Source organism: Mugil cephalus, chromosome 2 (assembly GCF_022458985.1).
Source record: "Mugil cephalus isolate CIBA_MC_2020 chromosome 2, CIBA_Mcephalus_1.1, whole genome shotgun sequence".
NCBI lineage: Eukaryota > Metazoa > Chordata > Actinopteri > Mugiliformes > Mugilidae > Mugil > Mugil cephalus.
The window spans coordinates 5,580,905-5,598,654 of NC_061771.1; the positions used below are offsets into that span (position 1 = coordinate 5,580,905).

At 41.0% G+C, this 17,750-nt stretch overlaps 1 protein-coding gene across 1 annotated transcript; it reads left to right on the forward strand.

Moving 5' to 3' along the window:
* Window positions 1-5,472: 5,472 nt before the first annotated feature.
* cxcl12b (chemokine (C-X-C motif) ligand 12b (stromal cell-derived factor 1)) lies at window positions 5,473-17,394 on the forward strand. Its single transcript, XM_047578941.1, has 4 exons — window positions 5,473-5,637; window positions 7,984-8,101; window positions 12,497-12,580; window positions 14,453-17,394. Exons 1-4 carry the CDS (start codon window positions 5,571-5,573, stop codon window positions 14,490-14,492), a joined length of 309 nt encoding a protein of 102 aa, XP_047434897.1. The 5' UTR covers window positions 5,473-5,570; the 3' UTR covers window positions 14,493-17,394.
* Window positions 17,395-17,750: the final 356 nt, after the last annotated feature.

Below are 17,750 nucleotides of genomic sequence, written 5' to 3' on the forward strand. Positions count from 1 at the left end.
CATTTAATAAACTACGGTTAAAAAAATGAACTTTCTTAAGTAAAATAAGTGCACTCTAGGAACATTGCTGCCTGCTATTTAGCCTCTGATTAAATCTGTGGACACATTAGGAATAGCAGTTACACTCTTCTATATAATTTTGACCTGTAGTTCGGTCCAAATTATCTGGATACATCATATGGGAACTATATAGTTATACGCTATAACACAATTCAGTAGTGAGTCACTCAGTAGTAGTAGAGTTATATTTGTAAAATAAAACCTAGTGGACATGTGAAGAGCAGACTTGACTGTGTGAACGCCGCTCAGACGTCGCCCAGACAGGTCGTCTTATTTTCCCGACAAGCATGTCCTATGTTATGGGTCCTAAATTCAGCAATTCAGAATTAATTTAAGTGCAGTTTAAATGAAATTGAACGAATTAAAGTGTTGTACAGATCTTTACAGTTCCCATTGCTCCTCTGATAAATGTTAGCGTTGAGTTGTGTGGACATTTTCTGTGCACTGACCCATTAATAATTAAACAGATGATGAAAGGATTACTGCAGCCTCTGGAGAGGACATTTGATTCATTGCACGTCATTGTGCTTTATCAGTCCTCAGCGAGATGTGTACGTACGTGTGCCTGTGTGTGTTTTTATTAAGTTTTGGTGGCCAAACTTTTGGATAAACATTGTAGAGCTGTGTTGTCACCATGGAGACATTATTCTCTGCACCACAACCTTTTGAGGGTTGAAATGTTACAGCTTGGTTTCAGAGTAAAGGTTACAATTAGGTTATGGCTAGGGTTAGGATTGTAATATAATAATGGAAAGTCCTTTAAAGGATGGATTCACATGTGCATGTGTGTGTGTGTGTGTGTGTGTGTGTGTGTGTGTGTGTGTGTGTGTGTGTGTGTGTGTGTGTGTGTGTTTGTGTGTGTGTGTGTGTGTGTATGTGTGTGAGAAACCAGCTGCTGAGGCTCAGGAAAAAAACGTGTTAACTGATAACAGAGACCCCCCAAAAAGCGCATCACACATTCGTCCCCCACTCCCACCCCCCCCACACGCCTTAAACTCCCAATTTATCCTGTTTACACAACCCTCAGCATCACATCACACACGTCCGACACATATTTAAATTCTTTTCACTCAAAGAGAAATCCAGACCTAATGCAGAGTCATCAAACTGTAACAGCTAACTAGAGATATGCCTAGTTTTACTCAACACTTTCCCTTGTTATGATCCCTCTGACGACATATTGGATGCTCTTGAGAATCTTTTTTTTCTCCGCCTGTTGATTAATGTGTGTTTACATGGCACACTCTAAGCCTCTCATACGGCCCTGGCCGTGATTGTGAACTACTGTTTATCTAAGCCCAGAGGAGGGAAGCCTTTCATCTGCTCTGCCACCATAAAATAAAAGTCAGCACCAGACCCAAACTGCTGGACAAACACAATAAACCACAGAGCAATCTCCTCGGATAGATCCCTACAGGAAAAAGGGGATCTGCCGTCACGTGAGAGGTTACTGCAACGATTAGTCTCTGTTTATTTGGGTTCGTTATTACATGGAAAGGAATGAAATGCATAAATAATATATATGAGTGTGTTTGTTTTAAGTGCGATGACACACCTGCCGGAGAAAGATGAATAATGAAGTGTACATGGGGCCACAGTTTTAATGGCAGACGGCGAGACCGTATATGAGCATATTTGGTTTTAGTTCATTTCAGTCAAAATGTTTTCTTCTAAGAGAGTTTTATTGTCCAAATCCACTACAAACCACAAGTGTAAGCAAGGCAGGAAACCAGCACATTGGATCAGAGAGCAAAAATACCTCCTGGATGTTTTTCAGCTCTCGGTAAGAACCCCATTAGTTCCTCAATAACCACATCCTCACGTCGTGCTGCGATACAGGCTGCTTTTTACAAGAAATAATGACATTTACAGTGAAAAAGAATAGGTTTATTGCATCTAATAACCTTTATTTGTCCAATTACTTAATTTAAAGAGGGTGCTGTTGCATGTGTGGCATGTGTGGACCTGATGCCGACCAAATACTCATCTGCTCTACATCATGTCCCTCATCATGGAAGCCATTTGTGCAAGCTCGTCTATCAGGGCTGCTCCAGAACAAAGAGCTGGCAGCCCCACTGCTTGTAACTCTATACGGGGACATGAAACGCCGACCTCTGACCCCACCTGTGATACAAGTGACAGTGTTGTCCCACAGGTCGGCAGTAAACGTGCCGAGCGCATTCCCAGCCTACACTGCAGCAGCGCTCCTGCGGCGCGTTAGCACTGCAGCGGACAAAACACTTCTGACATTTGTTTTTGTGACTCAGTAAATACAAGCCTCAGGGCTGTGATGATATGTCTGACAGCGTTGTAGGTAGTGTGTGGGTTTATCCGAGCTAAACAGTAAATGTCATCATTTACAGGAAATAAACAAAGACTTACAGTATTTCAGATTTCTAAATACGATATTAAATTGTTGCGTGGGTACATGGATTCTGTAAACTTGCAGAAAAACCAAACATGTATGTTGAAAATGTGGAGAACAACATTATGGTCACTGTAAGGGTTTGTGTTTCATGAAATCAGATTTTAGAAGTCCACAAGAAAGGTACAGTGGAATTTAGTCTGAGGTACAGTGAAAATGGTTAACACAATTTCTTGTTTTGTCTGAAATAAAATATAATTCTGTGGTGTGTGTTAACCAGGACTTTGATAGTTTACTTACTTTTACCTTTCAAATATACTTTTTTACAAATGTTGCACTGAAATGAGGTACGTTTTATTTACATGGTGTCAGTCAACACTGTCTCAGGGCGCCTTAAAATACCCAGAGTCTGGAACCACCAGGTGACGGCATACGGGTGATGCTGCCTTTTAACCAGAGGAAACCTTGAGCAGAACTAAGCTCGTATGGAGGTACTCGTCTGCTGGAGGCATCCGGGTAGAGGGAGAGAAAAGGGGAGGGATGTGGGATAGAAGAGGGAGGATGACAGGAGGAAAGGAGAGTTTATAAACAATAGAAACAAGACTACACGGTATCAGGTTTATTTTAGCATAGAGTCAGCATTTTGAATGTCTGTGATGACGGTCGTTATATTACAGCTTGTTCAAACCATTCACCATTTACAGGTGAGCAGCCTGGTCTAATGTGTGCATATGTGAGGTGTGATAAGCAAGTAACTCTATTATGACGATGTCTGTGTCTGAAAAATGTCAAATTTTTGTATTGCTATGAGTGACACAAATCTATTCTTTCTGCATCTCAAAAAAACGCTTCTACATTTTTCTCAGTGGCAACTTGAAATAAAATGAAATCAGTTTTACACAGTTGATTTTTTTTTTTTTTCCAAAATCCATGTGACAGGACCTAATCCAACATAATTAATTCCATCTGGATAATCAACACAGCACAGCAAATGCTGATTTTACAATGATCTGTAAATAATCTAAATAAGTATGCTGTGTCCCCGTGTCCCGAATACCCTGCTGTTTGTTTTCAAATGTCTCAGTGCTGCAAACACTAAAGACACAAGTCCATTAATTTTTGATTATCTCAACATAGCAGCTGAAATCCCAAATAAACAGTCTGACGCCTAATTTCCCAATCACTGCAGTTCAGTGGGTTGTAAAACAATATAAATGCACAGTTTGTGTTAAGTAAATTCCTGTGAGGTAATTACATGTTTGTTTCTTCACAGCCCAGTTTCATCTCCCCATTGTTAATGGCACTTGTAGTGGGCAACTCTCTGGCTAATAGTAAACACCCTCCCAGGTTTACGGCCTGCAGCAGGCCTCAGACCTGGGAGCGCTCTCTCAGCACAGTGCGGTGGTGGTAGGGGCCTGTAAACTGCCGGGGAGGGATTTCGGCGCATGAAGTGACAGGCAGACTTTAGCGGCGTGCGGTTTTATGGTGGAGGGCTGCATGCGCGGGATAGTGGGGGGGCGCTGAATCACCTCCAACTCTGCTCTGACAGAAAAGGCATCAAGTTCTGGCACGAACACCAGGTTCAGTTTACCAGCTGCTGGATTCAGAGCAGCCGAACGGAGGCACGGGAGACAAAACATGCGTAATTGCACCCATGTTTGCAGACACACGTACATGCACAGGCATGTACACGCACGATACTAAGTGAGCGACATGCTACTTTATTCGAGACGAGCCTGGACGTTCTCTCTCAGATCAATGAAACTAAACATGTGTCTTTATTATTTGGTACAGTATTGGTTCTGTTAGTGCTGGATGTTTGCTTCGTCTGTGAATACGTATCAATTAAAAAAATCAGATGACACATATTTGCGAAAATGACTATATTTTTCACGTGTCGGTTGAGTTTTAAGAAAAACATTTGAGGTTTTTAAGTGGACAAAATTGCTCTGCGCTAACTGTTCTGTAGGAAAACATTAAGATGAGAATTTTATTGTCAGACATGTCTGTATTGGCAAATTCTGTAATATATTAATCTGATGCTCTGTGTAGTTGTTAGCTGATTGTAGCTCCTGTTGACGGAAAAAAAACTTTCCCCAAAAATGAGCAATATACAGCAATTTGTTGAGAGAAAACTCGTGTTAAACTCGTTTTTTTCTAAAAATGAAAAGAAAGAAAAAAGAAATATACTAAATAAATTTTAAAAAATGCATTTTTGATTATTTATGTGCCATGCAAATAAAGCTTTGTTTCCTCTACTTACTTTTGAATTCGATCTAGACTGAACAAGTATCTATTATCTATTGCAGAAGCCTCACTTCCACACTGTCCGTTGCCTTTGACCGACACACAAAGCAAGTCAGTCACAATTAACGGACCCATAATTCTTCTCTTTTTGACACTGGTTTCCCTTTCTCCTATTATTGGCGCACATGAAATGTCTAAACAGTTCTTTAATGGTTTCATCAGAGAAGAAAATGAGAGTCCTGCAGAGCCAAATAAAGACGTGGACCAGACGTCGTGGACGGGAGTGAAGCCAGGTGACAGGGAGCCATCAAGTCGGGGGGAAAGAAAGAGAGACGCAGGGAGAGAGGGAGCAGCCTGTGTCTCAGCAAACAAAAGCACCATGTTGAAATATACAGCAATATTAGTCCAGCAGCAGGAAGCTCTGCCTCTGACAGTACACTCTGAGTGACTGGTGGGACACGATGGAAACCGCCCGTACTGTGGAAGGCAAAGAGAGAATGCTGGAAAATGTAGGAGGTGGGAAAGAGAGAGACAAAGAGAATGAAATAGATACAATCCGGAGAGAGGAGACACAAATTGGTGAGGAGAAAGAGAACGAACTACCCCCAGACTTTCTCCTTGACTCCCAGCCAACACATTTACAATTGAGGAAGTCTCCACTGGCTCGCTGCTGCTCCCGCCTCCTCCTTCTCCCCTCCTCTCACCTCCTCTCATGCTGGGACCCCCCCACCCCCCCTCTCCTTCCTGAGAAAGTGGGACTCCCTCTCACTCTCTCTCTCTCTCTCTCTCTCATCTGAAGACTTAACACAGTGCAGAGCGGAGCTGACGGCCGCAGTCGAGCCCTGGATTGTTACAGAGGAAGAGAGCAGCCCTCCTGCCGCCTGTTATAGCCGCCACCATGGACATCAAACTGCTGGCTCTGATGACTCTGCTGGCCGTGGCCACACATGTCCCAACGTCCAACGGTGAGTCCAGGACATCAGCCAGCAGATGCTGGGGCAGCTTTACATCGATCTGAAAGGTCCCTTATTGATCATTTTTAGGGATTTTGAGTGTTTCTGGTTAACGAAATTCTGAAGCAAGATGTTTGAGTTTCAACTTTGCGAGAGGGATTTTATGTGTGTTTAAGATGTGAATGCTGGACAGATCTGAAATTCAGATTTTTATTAAATGATAGCCTAATAAGAACCTGTATTTGCCGGATTTAAGCTGTAAAACAAAACCGGTGTCTAAAATCACATATGAAGAAAGTCTTTGGTTGCTCACACTCTTTGTGTCGAGTCAAAACTCACCTTTTCACATTAAAAGCAATTTCTTTGTCACTGGGTTGAATCTTAACGGTTTCATGGTTGATTAGATTTATTTGTGGCAGACAAGAATGAGACCCTTTGTTGGATGACTGTTAGACTGCAGCTCGTAGATACCCCGCTTTCTTTCTGTTCAATCTTGTTTCGCTAGATTTCTTTACTCTAATGATTTTTTTCCATCCTTTGACTAAATAGTTGCTGTAGAGTTGCAGCTATTTTGAGAATCACAGAATTGTTAAAGACCTTTTCCAGCGGATACATGTCATCACTCTTTTAAATGATTTTTGTCTTGAACCTGTTAGGGTTGACTGACTATTTGCTCTAGTACATTGTGATATTCTGTAGATCAAAATGATTTTAGGGGTAAATTACCCCTTAAAGAAACTACTTCTTCACTGCAGCCCAAACAGACGTTATAGGTAGAGAACATTACAGCTGTAATCTGAATCTACAAACTGCGCAGCTTTTTGTGCTATTTTTTAAAAAGCAATATATCCAGTTTTACAGTAATTATAATGTTCAGTATTTTGGAATAAAATATCCAGTATCCGAGGTGGAGTGGCGCCTCCACGGTGACCCCGCATTAATCTCACACATGTTAACCTTGGTAGGGGACACGGCGGGGCATTGAGTCGCCTGGACTGCGTTATGCTAAGCTTGTTGTTTCGGCCCCAGTAAGAACCCTGATTGCATATTAAAGAGTTAGGTCTCAATGTGTGTATTTGTCTTTTCGCTTTGCTTTCTTATAATTAGTTTCTAATTAGGGATAAACAATGCGGTGGTGATAGCGCAGGCTGCTCGCCTCTGGCCCCGGTGCTGCGTGCTGCATAATGATCCCCTAGTTTGCATGAGAAAAGATCCTGAACGGGTGTGAATCATTAGGCTGATATTACTGAGGATTTAGCCATTTGCGGCACAACATTTGGCGGTCCTTTATAAATATGCATCTCAATGGGAATACGTTGAACCTGAGAATGAAGGTCCGTTAGTTACAGATGATGCACCTGATTTGAAGTAATCTGAATGTTCATCTGGGCAGGAAGTGGCTTATTGAAACACGCTATCGTTCAAGAACATTTCCTTTTTCAATCAGAAGTTTCTAATAATAATAATAATGATGATGAATCATGGCCAGGATATTGACTTGGTTTCTTAGTTCTTTTTTTATTACAGGATGTTTCAGTTCATTTTCGGAGCCATTTTTACAGCCATCACCAGTTCTTCCATTTTTAAAAGCACAAATGTATTTAGAGTTATTGGTGGGCCCCTCTGATCCCCGAGGCCCCCGCAAGCCTCCATGGAAGCACGGGGGTGATTTGTAATCATTTTAAGAATGTCCTCGCCGTGATTTTCCACAGAGGCCGCCGATGCCGTCTGAGCTGCAGAGTGCTCTTTCATAAAAGAGGCGAATATTGGAAATTGAATGTCGAGGACCCTTCTCCTTTTGAGTGGCCGGGCTGAATGCTCCAGGAGTGAAAAGCTAAAATTCTGTGTGTGTGTGAAAGAGAGAGTGGTCAGAAAGGGCTAATCTCTTTTTAATGAACATGTTGTTCAGAGAAATAGCAGGTAAACTCATGCATTCCCATGGTTTGTAAAGATTTGTTACAGTAGATTAGACATGCTTTTAATTTGTCCACTGAGGTGTATGTAATCACACCTCAAAATGAATTTGAAGCTACTGGCCTTGAATTTGGATTTTAACTTAAGCTGATGGAAATATTTAAATCCTAATGTGAACCTTGCTGACCTGTTCATTTCATCGGCTGCTACGTTCAGAGCAACACTTTTTGCTAAAAGGATTGGTTCTCTTCTCAAGCTATTCTATTGCTCTCACACAGATATGAAAACTCTCTCTGAAGTTTAAATAGCATATTAAAGTTTTTGTATCCCCTTTGACATATGTGTAACTTAGCAGTGTTAAGTGTTATCTTATTGTCCTCATTTCAGTAACATCCTAATATCTCACTTTTTAAAGATTTTTTTTCCCCTTTTGTGTGTTTGCAGCAAAGCCCATCAGCTTGGTCGAGCGGTGCTGGTGTCGCTCCACTCTCAACACGGTTCCTCAGCGTGCCATCAAAGAGCTCAAGTTTCTCCACACACCCAACTGCCCCTTCCAAGTCATGTAAGTAAATGAGTCTAAAAGTGGAGGGCTGATTAACTTGGAGAGGCGCGTTTCCTGGTGCAATTGCCTCCTGATCGTTTAAACGGTCCTATCACTCACACCGCTCGTTCAAGTACATTATTTCAGGTGTTTAGTGTGTGTAGCTGAATTTCTGGCCGTGTTAGGAAATTGATTCAACACAAGCATCTAAAATCCCACAGTCCTTGAAGATGGCATGTTTCCAAGAGGACAAAGCAGCTGGTTCATCTCACTAACAAATCATATTCTGAGCTGCTGTTTTTTCTGGCTTCTCGTGTCTGCTAGGAAAAAGATGGGGCTGGTCCTCGTCTGGTCCACGTACAGCACTCATATGAGCACAGTGTTCTCAGCAGGGCTGCAGAGGTGCGCAGTCGAGCTGCGTCTCTGTTCATCAGGAGCAGCTATAATGTGAAGTGACTGTACATTTTGACAGTATTTTAGTGGACGTTAGAGTTCAAGTGGAATTTGTCTAATGTGATCATACTCGATGTCTTTGCTGTGCTTTTGAGGGTGTGTTCTCCTGAAGCTGTTCTATAATGACCTGCAGACGAAACAATAATGGTTACAATGCACAAACATATAATATATATATAATGTTACTATATGCAGCATTTAATTTATCCTAAAAATCATGCGATCAGGCAGCTTGCTGTTCATTTTAATCCACTTTACAAATAAATAAGACACTTCTAACAGTGTTTACTGGATTTATGATGATGATGTGTATAGTATTTATTGGGAATAAAAAAGGAGAAAAGGTCTGACAGATGTCAACGTATGAGGTATGGCGTTAATATCCCTCTATTCTTCCTGAGTGAGAGTTTATAACAACACTCAGAAAGAGGAAAGCGGTAACAGCCCGAGCTCGAGGGAGCTTTTTATGTTTTGCAAAGGAAGCAATAATTAAGGGTCAAAGTGATTACCTTTGTGTTTCTGCTGACCCCGTGTGCCGCTTATCCACTCCTCTTTTTTAATTTCCCGCCTGAAACTGCAACAGCGACGTCCAACATAACGTCACTAGTCTGGAACACATTAACTAAAAAAGCTTTTCATTCGTTGGCTGTAGAAAACTGGACGGCAGAAGCCTCAGAGCCAAAGGGCTAAAAGGCTGAGGGGCTTCTGCCAGAGAGGAGAAGAGGGGGGTTGGTGGCTGTTGGAAGGGGTGACCGGATGGCAAAAGGTCGGGGAGGACACCCCGTGCTCCGGCCGGGCTACAAACTCCCCATAACCTCCCTCCAGAAATCTGCCAGAGGAGTCAAGAAGTCATTCAGACAAGTTGCCCGCAGAGAGTCGCTCCGATATCTCTATTGAGGCAGATGAAAGAAAGCCAGTAACACTACACCCTCCTTCCCCCCAAAAACCTCCTCCCCCCTGTGTCCCACCGTGTGCCCTCATCCTATCCCCCCCTGACCCCCCCTCCATGCATCTGCAGCATGCTGTTGGTATTAACTTGCTGTGAAGTAATTACTACCTGCTGCTTGTGGAACTCCGGCCCTCAAATTCCAGCCAAGTCAATTAGGGCTCAGGCTCTCGGTTGGTCATCCAGACAAGCAGACAGATAAACAGGATGAAGGGAGACACATCAAAACAGCAAAGAGCTTCCGAGCGGATGAGCTGGCAACCCCTAATAAAATAAAACAGGAGGGGAAAAGGGGGACACCTCAGGAGGAAAAGCAAACACAGCTCCGGTTACTGAGCTGTTTGGCCTCCTGGCTTGTGTGTGAGTTTGAGGGATTTGGGGGCTGATGCCTGCGCTGATGCTTCTGAACTGCCCCCTTTTAAGTGTAGGGACCATTTGCTCATTTGTCCGTGTGTGTGTGTGTGTCTGTCTAAATGGGGTGAGGAATAGGGGAGGCGGCATATTAAAGGGGTTTGCAAGGAGAGGGCAGGGACACAAATTGAATCAGAAAGCAGTGAAGAGGGGAGCAGAGGAATGTGTTTAATTTACAGAGTTGTGTGATAGAAAGATGGAGAGATGGGTGGGGGGAGCAGCGAGGCGCTACACCTCCGAGTTGTTAACTCTCATACACGACCTTTTGCCACAGAGGTGTGATATCCACATGTGTGGAGTGGCGGCGGGGGGGAGACCCCACTGCCTGACCCTCTGATCGCCCCGTCGGAGCTGAAACTCACCCAGCAGGGTCTGACAGCAGAACAAATCCTCTCCTAAATATATGACTCAGACATCACAGGAACACACACTCTCTGAGACCGCAGAGGTCCCTGCAGCTCCGGATTAATCCTTATCACTGAGCACTGATAATCAGAGGAGTGGAGAGGTTAAAACCTAATGTTTGATTTTACTGCTGAAAAAAAAAAAAATTCAAAGGAAGGTTTGTTTAAAAAGCTGACGTTACGTGGCAATAAAACTTTGCTTGAAGTGTGGAGTGTAAAGAGAGACATTTTGCTCTTATTTAAGTTTTCAGAATTATTTAGAAAAGAATATTTTAAAAGTTAGTGAAATGTAGAGAAAACATAAAAATATGAATTGCTAAATGCTTTTTTTTTCAGATGTAAATCTTGTAAAAAGTTAAATTAAATCAATGTTAATCCTGTTAATAAAGGTTAAACAGAAATGTGAATTTCAATTTTTAAAATATGATCATATCAAAGAAGTTCATGCCATAAATAATTGAAATAACAGAGTGATAATGAAAGTTAAATATATTTAACATATATCCTGAGGATTCTTCCACACAAATGCTGTTTTAACTTTTGACTATAAGCAAATCTTTCGATAACTTGAGCTTAAGCTGTTTCCTAATGCCTTATTTGAATAGTAGGAAGTATAAGAGGTGGAGAATATTTTCTATAATCAGGCTTAATTATCGTCTTTTCATGTGAAACATACCCCATCGCATCAGAAACATTCTGATCAAAGCCTTTGAGTTGTTCAGGGTGCGTCGTGGAGACAGCTTTACAGGCCACACCGCACTCACAGCTCACTCCCTGAGTGGAAACTCAGAGCTGTGATTTTTCACCGCAGACCACACGGTGACAACCTGTTATGCACGATAATCCTAGGATTTTGAGCTCCGACGTGTTGCAGGACGTGCTGAGAGTTTTGGAGCTTAGCTGAGGTGTTTTGTGAGCTCAGAGCTCATAAACCTTATCAGACATCATCCTGACATATCGCACTAATTTCAGGACTGATTCATCAAACAGCAGCTGAACCATTAAAGAACATAGAAAAAATATTAAAACAGGCTTTCATAAACACAAATGATATTATTTGGATTCATCAGAGATAGCATTTGAGAATTATCTTGTCTCTTTCATCACCTAAATATCTAGTAAATAAGACAGCTAGTCTTTTTCATTGCCTTGAGAGATCACAGTCAGAATCATCCAACTTGCACAGAATATAAATCTCACCTCCAACTCTTTTGAGACTCATTTTAAGAGAGACAACATGCCATTTACATTTAAATGACTAAACCAGTTGTGTGTCTAAGTTCAACAATAGCAAACTGCTAATACTGTATATTTCTGCCGACCACCGTCCAAATAATAAGTCACATTGAGCTCATAGTTTATTTTCCCTCCTGTAAAAAGCCACACTTTTCCAAAATACTTGACGCTTGAGAGAGCTGAAACTTGTCAGATAGATACACTGACAACTTTTTAACCTTGTTTTTTTCTTTCTTTTCTTTTCTTTTCTTTCTTTCTTTCTTCTTCTTCTTTTTTTTTTTTGTTACAAAAAAGCAATCTGAGTTAAATACATTACACCCATTGCTTGGTCTTGCATTTTTGACCAACAACTATGTATTCAAGACTCTTCAACATCGGATACGACTGTGCATGTCACTGAATAATAATAATAATAATAATAATAATAATAATAATAATAATAATAATAATAATACAATTTATAGCATTGTTGGTTAGTTGTCTCCAGGGTTAACATTCACTACTTTAAGCACCGGTCCCTGTAAAGAAGAAGAGGATCCATGAAGGGTTTTGGACAAGCTTCATGTTAATTAAAATGCCAGTCACATTTCTCTGAGGTTACTGAGAGGTCTTGTTACAGTCTGGTTGACTGCACAGTCAAGGAAGTAGATACAATCTATGTACTGTACCATCACCGGATGTTGAGCTACAAAGGCTGCCAAGAGGTGAAAATGTCCCCTTTGTACATGTCATTGAATCCGATTTATTACAAACAAACTTAAACACTTTGCATCCTTCTCCAGTCTCCACTGCTTTTGCTCCATGTTAACATTAGTATGAGTGTGCAAATTGTGTAGGGCACATACAAACCTACATGTTGAAATAAAATAATGAGCCAAAACAGTCACTCTATAGTCAATAAGATGTTTTTGTGTTTCCAAAGTTGGGATATTCAAAATCAATTGACGTGTCCTTTTTTTCCAACAGTGCTAAGCTGAAGAGCAACAGGGAGGTTTGCATCAACCCGGAGACCAAGTGGCTTCAGCAGTACTTAAAGAACGCCATTAACAAGTAAGAAAAAACTTACTATCTGGGAAGGGCATGAGTATCTCTGACAAACACAAAAAAGAAATATGGCGCCCCTCTCTGCTCAGTTTACAGCTCCACAAAGACGAAATGAAACACCAGTTTGAAAATGAGCACTTCTCAGTTTCCTGCAGACCGTTAACTCTCTGCAACTGCTGACATGGTTGATGTAAGCAGCTGAGTTATTACCTGCGAAATAATTAGAATCAAGTAAGAATAGAGATAAATCTGCCGCTGCTATGTCTGCAGCTTCCTTCTTTCTCAGAAACAACATGTCTGAGATTTCAGGATTCTCACTCTCTCTGCCCGCTCTAATTACGTTTATTCTCCACATAATTATCATCACTAATAGCACATCACCACCACAGTTGTCCTGGTCGAGGAGCTGCGCTGTGGGAGTACGCTATTCATAGGAAAAGCTGCACTACTTCATTCAGTTTTTAATGAGCTGCGTAGTTAAAATGTGTGCCTTCCTTGTAAAAAACGGTCCAACATGTCCGCCGGCGATTATCGCCATGCTGCACGTCTGCTCCCTACACTATAACTAATTAGAGGCCACAATGTGAAAATAAACAGCGAAGAAACTTCAGAGGACTTTTTCCGTACATGGTTTATTATTTCAGCGAAGATATTCTTCATATGTGGCCTTAAAGCGGGAGTTGTCAGAGTTCACTGGAGCTGGCATGTGGCACAGCAGCAAACAGTCTGTCCGTCCCACCAAACACTGACCTCTGGTTTGCAGCCCGGTGCGTGCGTCTCTGGGAACGCAGCTTGTTGAGAGTCCAGTATTCGTTACACGTCGTAACTGCCGAGTAAAACATTTGCGCCGCGTCAGCTGATTGGTGGCCACATTTCTGAGCTGATGGATGAGGTTTTGCGCAGCGAGAAAAATGTGCCAGCGCATACAGGCTGCGTGAAGGAGTGAGAAACTAGAGATTACACTGGAGAAATCTGTTCATACTAAAGCCTGTGCTTTAATAGTGAGGTTAACAGGGAAAACTTGGGCTCTGCAGAGATATTTTAGAGAAACACTGAAAAACATGGCTTTCTGAATTTACAATTGTATTTATATAACATCAATAACAATCCAACTGTCTTAAGACACTTTGTAGTACCACAGCCTAAGACACCCAGAGCAAATACTAAGGTGATAGTTTCTAGGAAAAAACGCCCCCTCCACCATCACCTCAGTGTTCACCTTCCTTTGGGCACATCACCAAAACCAGAACCAGAGTGACCCTTTTAACTTACACCAAAGCCAAACTGTATTCGCCAATGTCAGTTAAAGCCAGCTACAGGGACCTACGGGGTGAAAAGATTTTTCATTAGAATAGCTGCTCTTTGTCAGCATCACATATTTTCATGCTCAGTCACAGTTGTGACATGTTCACCCTTTAAAGCCGTTTCCCAACACCTGCGGCCCCGTAGCATGGATACGAGTGCTTCACCAGGAACAGCGTGATTGCACTTTTCACCAGGTGAACTTCACATGACGGTCAGAGGAGGAAACTGGAAACCAGGAGGCTGTTACACATGTTACTGATTTATGATGCATAATAAATCTTTGTAAAGCCCCGCTCTGCCTCATGTCCACCTTAACTACCAAACATTTGGTGTGTCAGTCAACACTTCTGTTCAGACAAACATTCGTACAACATAAAGGACTTTATCAGTTTAGTAAAGATAACAATATCTGACAAATTCATCAGTGCTGTACATCATGCTGAATCAAAGGGAGAAAGTATATAAATATCTGTATGAAAACATCAGTTTGGTCCAGCTGCAGAACAGAACTGTGACCAGTTGAACGCAGCTGCCTTCAGTCTCCTAAATACGTCTGAATCTCTCTCTCTCCAGGGTGAAGAAATCCAGAAGACGCAATAACAAGAAAAACTAAAGCCAAGGGAAGGCCCGTGTGCCGTCGAGCCCGAAGTTCCCAGGTCGAACCTCTATACCTCCCTCTCACTGCTATGGATGTATGCAAACACGCTGTATGTACCTGTCCACCGACTCTGGACCGCTTATAGAACCAGCACTTCACTGGCAAACTGTGCCATCTCCAGCACCACCACCACCACCTATGATCCCTCCACCACCACCACTGATCCCTGTGGACATCCGAGCAGTCAACCCATGTTAGCGCCAAGTGCAATTATGCCTTGGAATGACGACGAGTCGCGTGTCAATGTCGATGTCGAACATACTTAAAGTGTGCTGAGTGAATGGCAGGAAAGAGAGTGTCTGTGTTTCTTTGAATGTGGTATACATGAACTAACTATGACTGTGTCTCTGTGTAACGTCTCCTTTCTTCACGCAGCTATATTGGAGCAATATTCGCTTTCCTTCTCATGCAGTGCCTTGTGGGTAATGCCACCATCATGTCATGTTGGACTGGATATGTCAGTTGTGGTTTAGTCCAGAGCAAGTGTTTGACTTACAAACACGTGATTAAATCCATTAGATTAAACTATGATGCCATACCAATCATACCATACCTACCTAAATATATTACTAAAATAATTACAATAATTACATGAAGTGAGAGTATTCCAGAGTAATGGTTTTTTTTAAATGTGATTTAAAGTGACAGTGGTGTCATGATCATCGACAGCCAGAAGCGTAGAGAGACCAGACCACGCTACCATCATGCAACTCATCATGGCATCACCTTTGAACTTGCAGCAGCAGAGAAAGAGAGGAAGCTCACACTAGCAGCTAAGAATCAGGCACTGATCTTATGGTGCTATACTGTATACTCAACATATGGGGTCAAAGCCATTGACATAACTGTATTTCACTGTTTATTTTATGCAGAATGTTAAATGATATGTCAGTGCATTGAATGAAAAGCAAATCTTTTCCACTCAGTCAATGTTTAAAGGGCTGTTGAAGTGCAAAATAAAAATAGTAAGCTATTGTAGTAGGTGTTGACTGCACTGAACTGATAAACACTATGTAGAAATAACACACCTTTCAATGCAACTTTTGTATTATTTGAATATATCCGTGAACAGAGACCAAATATCAGTTGAGTGAAACATGCAACTTTTTTTTTAGTTTTATTGTCAGTAAAAGGAGGTGGTATGTCATTATCATTCAGTTTGCACCTTGGCAGAGGGACCAAGTAAATCATGACAACGCAGTATTTTCATACCAACACCTGTCCTTGGTAGGAATGAAAAGCTAATACATTGTCACAAATTGCTGAACAATAAATGTCACAAAGGGAATGTTCACATGGCAAAAAAAAAAAAAAAAAGATTATTCTTTTTTATATATATTTGAGCCACTTTATTATCAGATGTGTCTTTTAAATGTAATTGATTTATTTTTATATTACGTATAATCTTACTAATTGATTTTTAATGCAGTGTACAGTATGCAGTAAAGGAAGGCTGCACCATAAAGTGCTACAAACAGTATTTGTTTTTCACTATTTTACATTAATGCAGTAGTATGCAGTCACTGGTTTGCAAATAACATCGTATTTTATCATTATTATTATTATTATTATTTTTTACAACATGGTTAAAATGCTGTCCAAATTATGTCCTGTTCCCCTGTAAAAAGAGCGAGCTGAATAAAATGTGTTCAGTCCAACATGCAGTGAATGAAAACAAAAGCCGTTGTCATTGTGTTACATGAGCCAGGAAACTGCTCACCTTGGCCCACAACGTGTCCCCGTCCAACACTTTGATTCGATTTTTTTTATAGCTTTGCTTAGGTTGATGTATGATGTGTCAACAGAGCCACTGAGCCAAGACTGAACAAAACCTTTAGATCGGAGCGAGCAGCATGTGCTTTTAATCTGGACACTCCCAGCACCCAATGGGCTTTCTTTTCAGTTTCACTCCACAGCTGCCATGCTGCAAAACTAGGCTTTTATTTTCACCTAAACACTGCTCTGGAAGCCCAGGTGGTTGTGGTCATTATTTTGTTTCATTTTCTTCTACATGGTCTATTTACTGACTGACTGGTCACTGCTGATAATCTTATCGGTTTGTACCTAATGGTGCAAGAACAATCCTGTTAAGCGTAACTAATTTCCCATTAATATAACCAAATTGAATGACCATCATTCTTATATAATTATACTCATTTGTGTAAACACATTGCTAAATAAGCTAAATAAGAGTGTTCCATTTTCCCAGCATGGAAAGATAAATGTCTAATTCCATTAATTGTGTTCAAGTTCAATGAAAATTAGCAATCTACACCATCACGAGTTAAACTGTAAAGTTACATCCAGAGAGAATATGTCCTTCTGTAAAGTTCAACTATTTTCACGATTAAGTAGGAGGAAAAATATATTATCTGTAGTAAAAGTATGTTAAACTAACGGCAAACATTTGTACCCAACTGTTATAACCACACACGTGACTCATGACTTATGTTAAAAAGATTATTGTATTGTAACAAGTATTTAGTTCTATGAAGTCGTCTAGAGCTGTGGAAACATTTAACCCTGTCAGTGAACTGTCAGCACGGAGAATAACAATCATTTAAAGACATACTGTATGTGTGTACATATATAGACCAAATATGCATTAAAATTCACATTTGCTTGATATTAGTGTGTTGATTAATGAGTCAACGATTTTTTTTTTTTTTTTTACTTTGGACCCCAAGACAATGTGAAATAACATTTCTTTTGAGGCAGCTTGCGACACATATACTCCATATACGTGAGATGCATTAGAATACTACTCGCTGTATTTTTACTGTAAACCAAGAGGCAGTATTTTAGCAATGATATCCCATGCCCATTTTTCAATAAAGTCATAAGAAATAAAGATTAACCTGTGTCTACATTTTGTCTGTCAAATAATAGGGGACTGAAAACGAAGTCAGTCCTTAAGTGCTAAAAACTGCATTTCCCCAAATGGCCACTTGAGGCTGGTTTAAAAAAAAAAAACGAAATCTAATTTTACAGTGGAAATAAGTGTGATTACAGCCTTTCTGTAGCTATTTTTTTCTATTATTGACAACTGTGCTTTGAGTTTTTTGCACCAGTCAATTTAATCACATCATATCAAGGCTGACAATTAAGGCTCTTTCTGGGAACTTCAGGACATTAAAATATATATATAAGAAAGGCAGGGCCTGCATACGGGCTGCGTATGCCCTGCACTGTCACTGTAGCTTCTATGTCAAT